Consider the following 17995-nt stretch of genomic DNA (forward strand, 5'->3'; position numbering starts at 1 on the left):
TGTATTTTATTCCTGACCATTTCTGACATTCCTGTAACTGTGGTAAATACTCCTTGACTCATTGTTTCCAAAACAAGTTTGACATTTATCAGACTTGCTTCCTCTACAATGAACATACATGTCTTGGCAGTAGTCAGATGGTGAGGTCTTCAGAAGCAACAGATGTTTGGATGGTAAAGCTTCCAAATCACTGGGATCGGAGGATGCTTTAGTAATCCACTGACCATTGATAATAGCTGCTACTTCACAAAGGACTGTGCGGAAACCTGCTTCGTCAAGATTCTGCACCTTTATGGTTGAATTGAGGACCTTTCACACAGACTTGATCAACCTCTCCCATGTTCTTCCATGATGTGAACCAGCCGAGTGGTTAAAAATTCACTTAGTTCCTTTCTGAAAAAGGACATCACTGATCTTCGGATGATTCCACTTCTCAATCACTCCTTGCAACTCATGCTCAGCTCCAACAAAATTTGTAACTTTAGCAGAGTGCAGTTCACGAACCTGTCCTCATTTTCTGTAAAACGTTGAAGTGCATTAACAAAGGAATCTGCGTCTAAGGAAGATGCCACTTCAATGTGAAGACTCAAGTAGCTAGACAGGTAAATATGGCCCCATACCTCTTCACTGTACTCCTGTTCTTCACCTCAAAAGGTCCAAACTAGTCCACTATTACACGTGTAAGTGAAGGTTCATCTGGAGAGACCCTGTCCAGAGGTAGATCCGCCCTGTGCTGGTGTCCTGGAACAGTGTGCAACCATCAACAAACAATGCACGTAGACAGGATTCTTCTTATAGGTGTACCAGCACTAGCAATCAAGTATTTTCGGTGCAACCTGGATAACATGTGGTTACTAGAAATATCTTACTTTGGCAAAACCCAGTGACCTCCATTTCAGTCTTTCTGAGCTCCTCCACTCAGAGACAATCTTGGCTGATCTGACCTTCGGCCATCTTAATCTTTCTCTCCAAAGAATACCCTTGCTGTTCTTCATCCGAGTCAGATTGAGCAAGAGCGATGATCAGTTGCTTCCTCTTCCAACTAAGAAACAAAAGCATGTTCTTAAATCTAAGAATCCAGTCTTCCTCACGCATAAAAGTTGCTGGTGAACGCAGCAGGCTAGGCAGCATCTATAGGAAGAGGTACAGTCGATGTTTTGGGCCGAGACCCTTCGTCAGGACTAACTGAAAGAAGAGATAGTAAGAGATTTGAAAGTGGAACAATCTACGTTCCAAACCTAACCTGGTAACTGTCCCCCACTTTTCCTTCGCTACATCGACGACTGCATTGGCACTGCTTCCTGCATGCATGCTGAGCTCATTGACTTCATTAACTTTGCCTCCAACTTTCATCTGCCTTCAAGTTTACCTGGTCCATTTCCGACACTTCCCTCCCCTTTCTTGATCTTTCTGTCTCTATCTCTGGAGACAGCTTATCTACTGATGTCTACTATAAGCCTACGGGCTCTCACAGCTACCTGGACTATTCCTCTTCTCACCCTGTCTCTTGCAAAATTGCCATCCCCTTCTCGCAATTCCTCCATCTCCGCTGCATCTGCTCTCAGGTTGAGGCTTTTCATTCCAGGATGAAGGAGATGTCCTCCTCTTTTAAAGAAAGGGGCTTCCCTTCCTCCACCATCAACTCTACTCTCAAATGCATCTCTCCCATTTCACGCACACCTGCTCTCCCCCCAACCTCCTGCCACCCCACTAGGAATAAGGTTCCCCTTGTCCTCACCTACCACCCCACCAGCCTCCGGGTCCAACATACTATTCTCCATAACTTCCGCCACCTCCAATGGGATCCCACCACTAAGCACATCTTTCCCTCCCCCACCCTCCCCAGGCTTTCTGCAGGGATCGCTCCCTACGCGACTCCCTTGTCCATTCATCCTCCTCATCTTTTGTGGACAGGCATATTTTCCTATGTATAAATGTTAGGTAGTTCACAATAGTTTTCACTATCCAAGCCAGCCACTTCCAATCCTGAAATGATGTAGCTACCTACAACTCTCTCTTGTCCGGAGAGTGTAAGAGAGTGCGTGTCCTTTCTCCTGTGAAGTTGAAATTGTTTATTATACTTTATACTTTATTGTCGCCAAACATTTGATGCTAGAACATACAATCATCACAGCGATATTTAATTCTGCGCTTCCCACTCCCTGGATTACAAATATTAAATGTTAAAAGTAGTAAAGATTAGTAAATATTAAAAATTTAAATTATAAATCATAACTAGAAAATAGAAAAATGGAAAGTAAGGTAGTGCAAAAAAAAAACTGAGATGCAGGTCTGGATATTTGGAGGTTATGGCCCAGATCCGGGTCAGGATCCGTCCAGCAGTCTTATCACAGTTGGAAAGAAGCTGTTCCAAAACCTGGCCGTACGAGTCTTCAAGTTCCTGAACCTTCTCCCGGAGGGAAGAGGGACGAAAAGTGTGTTGGCTGGTTGGGTCGTGTCCTTGATTATCCTGGCAGCACTGCTCCAACAGCGTGCGGTGTAAAGTGAGTCCAAGGATGGAAGATTGGTTTGTGTGATGTGCTGTGCCGTGTTCACGATCTTCTGCAGCTTCTTCCGGTCTTGGACAGGACAACTTCCATACCAGGTTGTGATGCACCCTAGAAGAATGCTTTCTACGGTGCATCTATAAAAATTAGTGAGGGTTTTAGGGGACAGGCTAAATTTCTTTAGTTTTCTCAGGAAGTAAAGGCGCTGGTGGGCCTTCTTGGCAGTGGACTCTGCTTGGTTGGACAAAGTCAGATCATTTGTGATATTGACCCCGAGGAACTTAAAGCTTTTGACCTGTTCCACTTGCGCACCACCGATGTAAATGGGGTCATGCGGTCCACTACACCTTCTGAAGTCAACAACCAATTCCTTCGTCTTGCTGACGTTGAAGGATAAGTTATTGTCTTTGCACCATGCCACCAGGTTTTTAATTTCCTCTCTGTACTCAAACTCATCATTACCCGAGATACGGCCTACAATTGTTGTGTCAGCAAACTTATATATTGAGTTTGATGGAAACTTGGCTACACAATCATGGGTGTACAGTGAGTACAGCAGGGAGCTGAGTACACAGCCTTGTGGGGCACCGGTGCTCAGAGTGATTGTAGAGGAGAGCTTGTCCCCTATTTTTACAGCTTGGGTCCTGTCTGTGAGGAATTTGAAGATCCAGCTGCAGATCTGAGTGCTAAGGCCCAGGTTCCGGAGCTTAGGAATCAGTTTATTTGGAATGACGGTATTAAAGGCAGAGCTGTAGTCAATGAAAAGGAGCCTTACGTATGCGTCTTTATTCTCCAAGTGTTCTAAGGAGGAATGTAGGGCCAGAGAGATGGCATCTGCTGTTGACCTGTTGCTCTGGTAGGCGAATTGCAAAGCGTTGAGGTTGACCGGTAGGCTGTGGTTGATGTGTGCCATAACCAGTCTCTCGAAGCACTTCATAGCAATTGATTTCAGAGCCACAGGTCGACAGTCATTCAGGCACGCCACCTTAGGCCCTCTCCCTGTGCTCCCTGGATCTGGGAAAGCACAAGTAACCATTGTCTTGTTACCCTTCTTAGACTTTATTTGTACCGGAACTGTGGGAAGTTTACAATCCCTGTAAGACCATTAGATAGGCCAGGGAACTACTCAATGCTTGTCTGATTCTTTCATGGCTTGTTCTGATTCTGCACCCTTTTTTTTTTTAGAGTGAATAAGACATATGCTGGGATGCTTGCCACAACACACCTTGCATGAAAGGGAGTTAGATATGGCCCTTGTGGCTACAGGGATCAGGGGGTATGGAGGGAAAGCTGGGGCAGGGTTCTGAGTTGGATGATCAGCCAAGATCATAATAAATGGCGGTGCAGGCTCGAAGGGCCGAATGGCCTACTCCTGCACCTATTTTCTATGTTTCTATGAAAGACACTTCCTGCAGTTCCTGCTGATGTGTCCTGTATACAAACAGCTAAAGCAGACAACATTTTCTTTTAGGAAGGCAATCTTCTCACTATGAGCCCTTTTCTCCAGCTGAGGGCACGGATACATTGTGCGCTCGCCCTTGCAGAACAGACAAACTCTTTTGGCTGACAAGACCACTTCCCTTCTTTTAGTTCCAGGTTTGGTTTTAGTTTTCCCTCTCACAGTGGTTACAGTGGCAAGGCTGCTTCCTTTATCCTTAGAACGAAGTTGTGAGTGAGCTTTGTTCACTTTGTGAACTTTTGCTTATTGTCGGTGATGCAGCATTCTCTATATTCCCAAAGATTGGGTGCATGGCAATCTTTACTTGTCTCTCAATAAAATCAACAAAGTTGGCAAAAATAGTCTCACAGTTGTGCCTTTCTTGTAGTTTACAGACCACTGTTCTGCATTTATCCCGAAGCATATAGGGCAGTTTCTTTATGGTTATTAACATATTGGCAGACATGTCCAGCTCACGTGTACACTGCACTTCTTTCTCCATGCAACAGCCTCTTAGAAAAAGACAGTAGTCTTGAAGAGCTTTCACATCTTCAGGTTTGATAGGTATCCAAGGAACCTTTTCATGTAGGCTGATGCTATTTTCTGTTCATTACCTTAGCTTTTACATATCCTTTCTTAGGGTCAACATGCTGGCAACTCCTGACAAGTACTCTAGGGTGACCTCTAGTGTACTGTTTAAGGATATAGAGGCAGTCAACTACAGCTGTCAGTCTTGCCTTCAACACCCTTTTCAAAAGTCCGAATGAATGCACGATTCTACAATGGATCACCATAGAAAATTTATCTCTCTTTTAGGCAAAGCTGAGATACGTTGTTGTGCCAAGAATTTGTTATTTTATTTTGTTTCCATGCTGTAACTGTAATTGTTATATGGTTATATTTTGCTTCCTCATAATATCAATAATACTATTCTGACATATCATTTTGAGAAAAGGGTTTCCATGCTGTAAATGAATGTCTTCATGAGCCCTTTCAGCTGCTGAATATGACACTGGCTCCAAGTGCCTCATTCATGCAGGCAGAGAGTGAACAGCCTGAACTACCTCCTGGGGGAGGGGGTGGTCTTTTTCATGTTTCACAGACACTTGACAAACAAATGAATCAACATTGACATTGAGCGCCTTTGTTTTCTGCTGTGTCCTATCAATATAGGATCTCATATCATAGGACTGTCTTGCTGGAGCACTTTCAGCACTCACCACACTTGAAGCCCTTAACACATTAACTTTGGCCACCTGTGTGGCAATTTCATCCTCCAACTTAAACTGTTCCTTCCTTTTGCATAGCTGCTCCCCTTGCTCTTCCAGCACATGTTTGTCCTTCAATAATTACTGATGTCTGATTAATGCAGCTAAATCAGCCTCTGTTTTAATGCAGGCAGAGGAGATAGTAGGTACAGAAGGTTCTCTTCCTGTAACAGAAGTTCGAGCACTGACATTTATCACATTGTTGTTCAGTTTTACATCATCTTGTGGGTCTTCTGCTATATGTGTAGTCAAAACATGCCTTGGAATTTAAGAACTATTGTCTGATAGAAGGTGTGCTATATATACACTTGTTGCAGCAACATGATCTTCAATAGAACAAATGTGGTTGCAATGTTTCATATACTCTATGAATGCATTGTAATAGCAATCAATGTTTGAAAACCATTGGTTCTGTTTTCCTTGTCCAGCCTCGGGAAATGATAAGATTAATGTGATGATGCTTAGCAACAGCTTCACAGAGATTAGTCAAGTCCTCAAGACAAGATTGCAACTGTAAGGCATTTTTAAAAAATTTTCTTAAATTAATTGTATTAAATCTTTAATTTTGTTCACATTTGTTTCATACTCCTTTTGATTAGATTAGCCTTAGCCTTCCTCTTTTACAAACCCCAACTTCAGGGTTGTTGGCGCCAGTTCCATGCTTTGATACATTCATGTTATTTTCACTGGTTGCACAACTTGCATTTAAAATAGCACCAGTGATATTTGATTCAATAAAGGTAGACAACAAACAAATTGTCTCCACAACCACAGCACTTAAACCAGACTGAACAAGCAGCCTTCAGTTCAAATGTCGACAACCAGAATATTTCAACATTTTAATAAGCAAAGCGACAAACCTCCAGGCAAACGCCACATGACTGAGCAATGGCTCCCAATGGACAGACAGCACTGACCATTCAAAACTGTGTTGAAACCACAAATACATAGCATGAATCAACAAAACGTAAACACGAGGAATTCTGCAGATGCTGGAAATTCAAGCAACACACATCAAGGTTGCTGGTGAACGCAGCAGGCCAGGCAGCATCTCTAGGAACAGGTATGAATCAACATTCTTCTAGGAGAAGAATGAATCAACGAAAGGTCATTTACTTGCTATAAGCTGCTCCAGTTTTGCCAAGAGGTCCCCATATGCCTAAAGATAAATTAGCCCGTTTTTATTCCCACATAAACCCTATTTGTGACAGATGTCACTCTGAGGTGGCTTCTTTAACTCATATGTTTTGGTCCTGTCCTCTTTTGGAAAAAATTCTGGAAAGATATTTTTGATATTATCTCAACGGTTTTGCGTTTTGATTTACAACCCCATCCTATTACGGCAATTTTTGGTTTGAACATAGATTTTTATCCTCTTCAGCCTGTCGGATGATCGCATTTGTTACTTTAATGGCCAGAAGATCCATTTTATTGAACTGGAAGGAGACCAATCCTCCTACTACATTTCAATGGTTTTCCCAAACTATATTATGTTTCAATTAAGAAAAAATCAGAAGTGACATTTTTGATCCTTCAGTTAAATTTGAAGAGACTTGGAAACCATTTATTCAACATTTTCATATGATGTAATTTGACCTTTCTGAATCCTTCTTATTAACTTAAAATATATGAATAGAGGAGCAGAGTTGACGACATTACTGAACGTGTTCGATTTAAGATAATGGTCTAGCCTTGTTTTGCTCCGTTTGTTTTTTTTTTGGGTTTAGTATTTAGTTTTATTTATTTTTTGTTTTTTTTTGGGGGGGTTTCTTTGTATTTTTCTCTTTTTATTTCTTTTTTCTCTATGATTATTTATATCAAGAGTTTAGAAGTCTATTATACTTGTATTATTTGAAATCTTTTTTGTACATGCTTACCAGCAATAAGATGATTCCAATCTCTCTGTATCAACATTGTTATTCTGTTTATAATTTTGGGAAATTAATAAAAAGATTTAAGAAGAAAGTTTTGCCAAGAGGTCAGAGGCAATCCTTGCCGTAAACCAGTGTTCGTTTGGTATGACATTTTTTGTTGCCAAAATGTAGCGGTTACTTGAAAACAGCGAGAGACTGAGTACGGGAATTGACACTGTATGACGTGCTTCCCAAATAACAAATTTCCAAATCGAAAGAGCTACGCTTGATCCTTTATTATAAAACCAACAAAGACAAATGATCTTGCAATGATGAAAAACTAACAAAACTAAATTAGTGATACAACTAGCTAATAGCAATACTAAGAGGTATAAAAATGTAATTAGCATACCAAGCATTCCAATTAGCAATATAGTGAAGTTAGCAGACAACAAAATATATCATTCCCAGTTACCTCTAGCTCTCAAGTAGATTAAATTCAACTAAAAAAGTGTGAATATGTAACTATACTCACTTGCTTCTACTAAACCCCAACCCATGTGACAGATACCATAATAAATGCGCCACAAAATACAATATAGACCAGCGGTCACCAACCACCGGGCCGTGACTGCTACCGGGCCGCGAGGAAACGATATGATTTGGCGATATGAGTCATCTGCATCTTTCCTCATTCCCTGTCACGCCCACTGTTGAACTTGAACACACGCGAGGTCATTACGCACGCATCATCCATGTCAGCGCGGGAAGATCAACTCCTCGAGCTTGCAAATGACGACGGGCTGAAAAGTATGTTTGACATAACATCTCTGCCGGCATTCTAGATCAAAGTCAAGGCTGAATATCCTGAGATAGCCAGGAAAGCACTGAAAACGTTGCTTCCATTTCCAACATATCTCTGTGAAGCGGAGTTTTCTGCAATGAATGCAATGAATGCTAAATTGTGGAATAGACTGGACATAAGGAACCCCCTTCGAGTATCGCTGTTTCCCATCACCCCTCGATAGGACCGTCTTGTTGCAGGGAAACAAGCCCAGGGCTCCTACTGATTCAGCGATATTGGTGTGTTGCAATGATTTTATATGTTCATACGAGGAAAATATGTGCTGTGTGTTTAATATCCAAACATTACTTAAAATGTTATGATGCTATTGACTTACTTATATAACCATATAACAATTACAGCACGGAAACAGGCCATCTCAGCCCTTCTAGTCCGTGCCGAACTCTTACTCTCACCTCGTCCCACCGACCTGCATTCAGCCCATAACCCTCCATTACTTTCCTGTCGATATACCTATCCGATTTTTCTTTAAATGATAATATCGAACCTGCCTCCACCACTTCTACTGGAAGTTCGTTCAATACTTACTTCAAGCTCCCCTGTCCTCCCCTGATAATTGACTTATCACTACATTCATGCGAGGAAAATATGCGCCGTGTTTAATATTAAATTCGTTAGATAAATCACTTTAGAAATGAAATTGAGTGTATTAGCCACTTAACACCTATATTCCGGTCGTGATTAACACTCCCTCCCCCCGAACAGAATCGCCAAAAACGATTTGCAGGGGAAAAAAAATTATCGGCTGGTACACACATGCGCACTGGTGCCCGCGCAAGGCTTCATGGTCATTGTAGTCTTTTCTGGGTAAACACAACGTATATGACTGCTACTCTTGTCTGTTGGCAACCCTACCCCCCCCCCCCCCACCCCCGGGTCAGCCAGTCCGCAAGACTATTGTCCATATGAAAGCAGTCCGCAGTGCAAAAAATGTTGGGGACCCCTGATATAGACAATAGATACATGGTTCCCACAGACAGAAAATTGATACATTGGCTTCTCTAAAGAGACTCTGCAGATGCTGTAAGTCTTGAGCAACACACACAAAATACTGGAGGAACTCAGTGGGTCAGGCTGCACAGCACCCCACTTCTCCTTTCCCAGGTTCGTAGTATGCCCCTCAGTGCTCTCTGGTTCCCCATCTTCCCTTTACTCCACTGTCCTCTCCTATCAGATTCTTTCTCCCTCAGCCCTCTAACCTCTTCCACCTATTTCATCCCTCAGCTTTTCATTCCTCTCTCCCCCACCATCCGCCCTCTTCCCACCTTCTTATTTTGATCTACCCCCTTCCTCTCCAGTCCTGATGAAAGGTCCCTGCCCAAAATGTCACTGTTTATTTCCCTGCATAGGTGCTGCCTGACCTGCTGAATTCCTCCAGCATTTGTGTGTGTTCCTCTAAACAGATGCTCTAGTCTGACACCGGATGGGCTATCAGATATACATGACTATGTTAAGCCATAGGAAAGAAGAAAACTCCTCGACTTCCATTCACACAATATTGACGTGGTGATGTATGAATATTGGGAACAGGTGTCTGCATTTGGCATAGAGCAAAGAAGAAATGGACATAAATACCTCTAGAAGTTTTGAAGTGTGGAGAAGATGGTGTACTGTCACTGCCATAATCTTCTGATTCAATGCCTGGCGGATATAATAACGCCCTCTACCTTGTGCTGTCAGTGTCTTTTTACAGGTAATCGCTTTCTCCAAGGCCAAAGAGAGTTGAGTCAATCTGGGAAAAGAGGAAAGGAGCGGTCAATAAATTACTACCGCTTATCCACACGTACAATTCAGGCCTGGTTAAACTCAAATATTCAAATGTTGCTGTGTACACAAATACCGCCCTGACACCTGCTTCTCATTAACATGCTTTGTGCTATTTGCATTGTTACCGCAAATGAAATTCAGCCCAGAAAGCAAAGGTTCTCCATTTCTGTTTCAATTCTATTAACAAATTAATTGTTAAACATTGTCAAAGCAACAGCCCAACATACAGGCACGTGGAGGCTCATTCCTTCAGGACTGTTATTGTAATGGATTAATCGTAAATTATGCCCTTCTTCCTTTTAATTCCTTCCCTATACTGATCTGATGATGAATTCATGCCCCTAAATATGGAGATGCTCATCTTGTTCACTGAGGTCCTGCTTTCCTTTGGTACAAAGTCAGCAACAACTTAGCATGGAGATAAGCTGAAAACCTTCCAAGTTCCTCTCCTCAAACACTTGAGCTTGGTGTGTAAATACTGTAATCTCACTGGCTACTCATACAGCAGTCCAACACTGTTTCAACTAGCTAGGGAGTTGTCTACACTGACATCTGACCTCACCAAGGCTTACAGCCCCAAGTCACAAACTTCAGCCCACTGTATTCAGCGCCAGCCCAGGGGTGCGTGTGCGGCTACAGATATCAAATGATCAACTAAATGCTGCTTTAACATTGTGAGGGTACCTACCTCTATTGCCCACAGATTCAATCATCTTCTGGAGCTTATGCATTTGATTGTTGACATCTCTGTTAAGGTGAACAGTTTCTTGATATATACCCTATATCAACATTGCACATAATTAAACTATTCCTCTTTCCACAAACGCTGACTGACCTGATCCAGCCATACAATAATGGGCCTTCATGAGGTATTGGGGGTGGGGGGGCCATCAGCATTGAAAGTGTGCTTCATCACAATGTGTTACCAACACGTATCATTATGAACAGGAGATTCTGCAGATGCTGGAAATCCAGAGCCGAGACCCTTCATTAGGACTGGCGGCTTCATTACGATCAGGCCAGATAATCAGGACCACTGAAACATTTGCAAACATGTTCCACCTGAACTGCCAAGCAGATGACCCATTTCAAGATCCTCCATCACTGAATCTTAATGGATCCATCCAAGGGTGAGGGAAGAGGAGGGAGATTAATTATCAGGGCTTGGAGAGATATGGACTGAATGCAGGAAGTTAGGTCTAACTTGGTGGTCACTGTAGTTGGCATGGACTGACTAGCTGAAGGGGCTGTATTGCTCTATGACTCTAATATTAGACTCCTGTAGACTCAAACCAAGCTATACTCATATAGTTAACAAAAGCCTTTACACAATAGTGTGGAGAACTACCCAGATATGCCCTGTCCAAAAAAAGTAGGAGAAATCCAATTCTGCAAATCAGCATTCAATCAACCTAATCCAATTTATAAATTAATAAATGGCATTATCAACAACGTTCTCAAGAGGCAGTCATTCACCAACACCCAACCTGGGGTTGAAGAATATAGTTAAGTCCAAAACTGGGAAAGAAAGAGCTTAGGTGACAGTGATTATCATGGGCACCCAGGCTGCATCATGGAACCCTGGTAAATGGTCAATAAATTGAAACCAACTCATTCGCTCAAGAAAACTGCAGTTGTTAGAGATCTTTAGTTGGTTAGTCATCTCCAGTTACTTCATCAATGCTATTCCTTCTTTCAAAAGATCAGAAGTGGAAATATTTGCTGAGGATTGTGCAATATTCTCATTCATTAACAATTCAATCAGTACCCGTGTGCAACAAAACCCATATGATATATTAGTGACACTCACACAATGCAAGCGGTCACTATCAAAATCCTGAGCTCACCTCCAACTGAAAGCTCAGCTAGTAAAACCACCTAAGTACTCCAACTATAAATAAAAGTGGCTGTGTAAGTCACTCTGAATACCAATACCATCCATTTTCTTTGCTTGCAACTCCAACAATATTCATGGAGTTTGACATCAGCCAAGACCAAGTACTGTATCCTATTCCAGCAGCATCTTCCAAACCTCTACCTCGGTCATAAGGGGTAATGGACAGGTGCACTGGAACACCACCTCCTGATGACATTGCACAGCATTTTGATTTAGAAATATATCACAGGCCTCTTCATCCCCAATTTGTCTAAATCCCGGATACTCCCACAATGCTGTTAGATAGGGGAAGTTCACGAGAAGGACTACCACATTCTGGAGAGCAATTCGGAGAAGCAAATATATATTTAAAAAGTTACACTTCAGAGCAGTTCATTAAGGGAAGATAGTTGCTCATTTATTTCCACAGGTATGTAATAACCAAACTTAGAGGCAAGTAGTCCACTTTCTTTCAGTTAAAATGCATAACAGCTTAAGAAATGCCTCCTCCTTATTTGTAACTGAACTGTGCACCTGATCTCCTGGTAGATCACATATTTCTTACAACGATTTTGTACAAACCAGAAGTAAACCTTGGTGCTGCTGTAGGTTAAGCCACTGTCTCCCTGAATTCCATTTCAAAAAAGTTAAATTTTGGAATTTCAGATGAGCAGTGGTCACTTCTTTCATGAATCAAAGTGTGCCTTTATCCTTCATGGCCATTAAAGTTCCGCTAAACTTGGCACAGGTAAGTGATGACAACAGATCAACTCTCTTTGCTGATACACTATTTACTTTAATTACTGCATGTAGTAGCAACTTCCAATATAATTGCTATGTGTTTAATCATACAGAAGACAAATAGTTTTTTTTAAAAGGGTAAAAATTATTTGTTTGAATTATGCTAACAGCTTGCTAGGAGTCCAAGGATATAAGTATCACCCCTCTTGCTTTGCCACTGGATTCACCAATGAGGCCAGGACATTCAGTAACTTAGAACCAACAGGGTAGATAAACTGTATCTGCACCTCAGCTTTACTGGTATTGCTCCCACTTGAAGGGAGCCCACAAAGACTTAGGGTACATTCCCAAACCAAAAGCCGTGGATGGACCAGGAGGTATGTCATCTGCTGAAGGCTAGATCTCTGTTATTCAAGTCTGGCAACCCAGGCCTGTACCAGAAAACCAGGTATGATTTGCGGAGGGCTATTTCAGGAGCGAAGAGACAATTTCAAAAAAGGTTGGAGGCGACATCGGATGCACGACAACTCTGGCAGGGTTTGCAAGACATTACTTCCTACAAAGTGAAACCAATAGCATGAATGGCAGCGATGTTTCACTACCAGATGAACTCAATGCCTTCTATGCCCGCTTTGAAAGGGAGAACACAACTACAGCTGTGAAGATCCCTGCTGCACCTGATGACCCTGGGGTCCCTGTCTTAGAGGCCAATGTTAGGCTGTCTTTAAAGAGAGTGGATACTCGCAAGTTGGAAGGTCCCGATGGAGTTCCTGGTAAGGCTCTGAAAACCTGTGCCAACCAACTGCCAGGAGTATTCAAGGACATTTTCAACCTCTCACTGCTATGGGCTGAAGTTCCCACTGGCTTCAAAAAGGCAACAATTATATCAGTGCCTAAGAAGAATAATGTGAGCTGCCTTAATGACTATCACCCGGTAGCACTCACATCGACAGTGATGAGAGAGGTTGGTCATTAGACTGAACTCCTGCCTCAGCAAGGACCTGGACCCACTGCAATTTGCCTATCGCCACAATATGTCAACGGCAGATGCAATCTCAATGGCTCTTCACACTGCTTTAGACCACCTGGACAACACAAACACCAATGTCAGGATGCTGTTCATTGACTATAGCTCAGCATTTAATACTATCATTCCCACTATCCTAATTGAGAAGTTGCAGAACCTGGACCTCTGTAACTCCCTCTGTAATTGGATCCTCGACTTCCTAACTAGAAGACCCCAATCTGTGCGGATTGGTGATAATATTTCCTCCTCGCTGACAATCAATACTGGTGCACCTCAGGGGTGTGTGCTTAGCCCACTGCTCTACTCTCCGTATACCCATGACTGTCTGGCTAGACATAGCTCAAATACCATCTATAAATTTGCTGACAATGCAACCATTGTTGGTAGAATCTCAGGTGGTGATGAGAGGGTGAACAGGAGTGAGATATGCCAACCAGTGGAGTGGTCCCGCAGCAACAACCTGGCACTCCATGTCAGTAAGATGAAAGAGCTGATTGTGGACTTCCGGAAGGGTAAGACGAAGGAACACATGCCAATCCTCATAGAGGGATCAGAAGTGGAGAGAATGAGCAGTTTCAAGTTCCTGGGTGCCAAGATCTCTGAGGATCTAACCTGGTCCCAACATATCGATGCAGTTATAAAGGAGGCAAGACAGCGGCTATACTTCATTAGGAGTTTGAAGAGATTTGGCATGTCAACAAATACACTCAAAAACTTCTATAGGTGTACCAGAGCATTCTGACAGGCTGCATCACTGTCTGGTATGGGGAGCTACAAGACCAAAAGAAGCTGCAGAGGGTTGTAAATTTAGTAAGCTCCATCTTGGGTACTAGCCTAAAAAGTACTCAGGATATCTTCAAGGAACAATATCTCAGAAAGGCTGCGTCCATTATTAAGGACCTCCAGCACCCAGGGCATGTCCTTTTCTCACTGTTACCATCAGGGAGGAGGTGCACAAGCCTGAAAGCACACACTCAGCTATTCAGAAACAGCTTCCTCCCCTCTGCCATCTGATTCTTAAATGGACATTGAACCCCTGAACACCACCTCACTTTTTTAATATACATTATTTCTGTTTTTGCACAATTTTTAATCTATTCAATATATGTATACTGTTATTTATTATTATTTTATTTTGTTTATTTTCTTCTATATTACGTGTTGCATTGAACTGTTGCTGCTAAGTTAACGAATTTCACGCAACATGCAGTGATAATAAACCTGATTCTGACAACCTTCCTTAAAGAGTCCAGTTTGCTTTGTTTACTTTTCATTCCTTTAATTCACTGAATCCTGCCTTTTAATTGACAGTTGTTTTGTGTATTAAAATAATATTAATTATTTAAATACACTTCAGCTGTATGTTAGGTATCACTTGTAACGTTCAGTTATATTGGCTGGTATATGTCTAGGGGAAATCCCAGGCAGCACCTGCCTCAACGCTTCCCTCGGAGTCGGTCGCCACCCGAATCAATCCCAGACATCAATCATCAGCCAGCACACCCAGTACGTTTTACCCAGTACACTTTATAGATATTATTAATTCTATGACATTAATAAAAATTCGGTACAGAAAAGGAAGTAATGAGAAAAAGGCGCCAAGACTTCTCAAAGTCCAAGTTCTTCGCGCGCAACCGTTGGAGCTCACTCGATTCCTGACGACCACCCGGATCCTGTCGACTCACGGCTCGGGACCACCCGCAGTGATCAACCGGAGCCTCTCCGCACGTCCATCGTCCTCCTCATCTCCCCTCTGACTCCCCGTCTCTCCACCGTCCACCGTCCTCCCCATCTCTCCACCGACTCCCCGTCTCTCCACCGTCCACTGTTCTCCTTGTCTCTCCTCTGACTCCCTGTCTCTCCACCGTCCTCCCCGTCTCTCCTCCGACTCCGTCTCTCCCCCAACTCCCCACCAAAGTCCCCGTCCACCGTCCTCCCCGTCTCTCCTCCGTCCTCCCCGTCTCTCCTCCGACTCCCCATCTCTCCTCCGACTACCCGTCTCTCCACCGTCCTCCCCGTCTCTCCTCCGACTCCCCCCCAAAAACCCCGTCCACTGTCCTCCCCGTCTCTCCACCGACTCCTCGTCTCCCCTCCGATCCCCCCGTCTCTCCTCTGACCACCCCGTCTCTCCTCCGACCCCCCGTCTCTCCACCGTCCTCCTCGTCTCTCCTCCGTCTCCCCGTCTCTCTGCCATCCTCCTCGTCTCTCCGCCATCCTCCCCATCTCTCCTCCGACTCCCCATCTCTCATTTGACTCCCCGCCAAAAACCCTGTCCGCCGTCCCCGTCTCTCCTCTGACTCCCCGTCTCTCCACCGTCCTCCCCGTCTCTCCTCCAACTCCCCACCAAAAACCCCCGTCCGCCGTCCTCTCCGTCTCTACTCCGACTCCCCGTCTCTCCTCCGTCCTCCTTGTCTCTCCTCCGACTCCCCGCCAAAAACCCCGTTCCCAGTCATATGAGACAGCATTATATCCGAAAACAAAACGGTACATGACCACCCATTGGCTAATAGCACCCTGCTATCTGCATTAACCCAAGCAACTGCCTAGTTAACAGCAGGAATTCTGCAGATGCCGGAAATTCAAGCAACACATATAAAAGTTGCTGGTGAACGCAGCAGGCCAGACAGCATCTCTAGGAAGAGGTGCAGTCGACGTTTCAGGCCAAGACCCTTCGTTGGGACTAACTGAAGGAAGAGTGAGTAAGGGATTTGAAAGTTGGAAGGGGAGGGGGAGATCCAAAATGATAGGAGAAGACAGGAGGGGGAGGGATGGAGCCAAGAGCTGGACAGGTGATTGGCAAAAGTGATACAAGAGGATCATGGGACAGGAGGTCCGAGAAGAAAGACAAGGAAGGGAGGGGGGACCCAGAGGATGGGCAAGGGGTATATTCAGAGGGACAGAGGGAGAAAAAGGAGAGTGAGAGAAAGAATGTGTGTATAAAAATAAGTAACAGATGGGGTACGAGGGGGAGGTGGGGCATTAGCGGAAGTTAGAGAAGTCGATGTTCATGCCATCAGGTTGGAGGCTACCCAGACGGAATATAAGGTGTTGTTCCTCCAGCCTGAGTGTGGCTTCATCTTTACAGTAGAGGAGGGCGTGGATAGACATGTCAGAATGGGAATGGGATGTGGAATTAAAGTGTGTGGCCACTAGGAGATCCTGCTTTCTCTGGCAGACAGAGCGTAGGTGTTCAGCAAAGTGGTCTCCCAGTCTGCGTCGGGTCTCGCCAATATATAGAAGACCACATCGGGAGCACCGGACGCAGTATATCACCCCAGCCGACTCACATGTGAAGTGTCGCCTCACCTGGAAGGACTGTTTGGGGCCCTGAATGGTGGTAAGGGAGGAAGTGTAAGGGCATGTGTAGCACTTGTTCCGCTTACACGGGTAAGTGCCAGGAGGGAAATCAGTGGGGAGGGATGGGGGCGACGAATGGACAAGGGAGTCGCGTAGGGAGCGATCACCACTAAGCACATCTTTCCCTCCCCCGCCTCTCTGCATTCCGCAGGGATCGCTCCCTACGCGACTCCCTTGTCCATTCGTCCCCCCCATCCCTCCCCGCTGATCTCCCTCCTGGCACTTATCCGTGTAAGTGGAACAAGTGCTACACATGCCCTTACACTTCCTCCCTTACCACCATTCAGGGCCCCAAACAGTCCTTCCAGGTGAGGCGACACTTCACCTGTGAGTCGACAGGGGTGATATACTACGTCCGGTGCTCCCGATGTGGCCTTTTATATATTGGCGAGACCCGACGCAGACTGGGAGACCGCTTTGCTGAACACCTACGCTCTGTCCGCCAGAGAAAGCAGGATCTCCTAGTGGCCACACACTTTAATTCCACATCCCATTCCCATTCTGACATGTCTATCCACACCCTCCTCTACTGTAAAGATGAAGCCACACTCAGGCTGGAGGAACAACACCTTATATTCCGTCTGGGTAGCCTCCAACCTGATGGCATGAACATCGACTTCTCTAACTTCCGCTAATGCCCCACCTCCCCCTCGTACCCCATCTGTTACTTATTTTTATACACACATTTTTTCTCTCACTCTCCTTTTTCTCCCTCTGTCCCTCTGAATATACCTCTTGCCCATCCTCTGGGTCCCCCCCCGCTTCCTTGTCTTTCTTCCCGGACCTCCTGTCCCATGATCCTCTCATATCCCTTTTGCCAATCACCTGTCCAGCTCTTGGCTCCATCCCTCCCCCTCCTGTCTTCTCCTATCATTTTGGATCTCCCCCTCCCCATCCAACTTTCAAATCCCTTACTCACTCTTACTTCAGTTAGTCCTGACGAAGGGTCTCGGCCTGAAACGTCGACTGTACCTCTTCCTAGAGATGCTGCCTGGCCTGCTGCGTTCACCAGCAACTTTGATGTGCGTTGCTTCAACTGTCTAGTTAGAGACTTTCTCAGCATTTAACATAACAAAGAAGCATTCCCCAGTATAACGTAACAAAAGAAGCCATTTTAAATTTAACATACGAGAAAAAGAAAGACCCCGTACACACTGATTATGGGGGTGAGGGGATCTCAGTGTGCAGCAGACAGTTCTGCTGTTTCCCAATTCTGGTAATCCAGGTCCAACCCTGACCTTGACCGTGTACTCCCTGTGACTTCCTCTGCTGCTCTAGTTCTCTCCAACATCCTAA

At 44.4% G+C, this 17995-nt stretch overlaps 1 protein-coding gene across 1 annotated transcript in view; it reads right to left on the bottom strand.

Annotated features, from left to right (window-relative positions):
• The window catches only part of LOC140187244 (uncharacterized), a 191070-nt gene that overhangs the window by 111171 nt on the left and 61904 nt on the right, over nt 1–17995 (bottom strand). Inside the window, exon 4 of the mRNA XM_072242361.1 lies at nt 9507–9663. Within this exon, the coding sequence (XP_072098462.1) occupies nt 9507–9663 (157 nt within the window). The remainder of the gene's footprint in view (nt 1–9506; nt 9664–17995) is intronic.

The sequence above is a fragment of the Mobula birostris genome, chromosome 24 (genome assembly GCF_030028105.1).
Source record: "Mobula birostris isolate sMobBir1 chromosome 24, sMobBir1.hap1, whole genome shotgun sequence".
Taxonomy (NCBI): Eukaryota; Metazoa; Chordata; class Chondrichthyes; order Myliobatiformes; family Myliobatidae; genus Mobula; species Mobula birostris.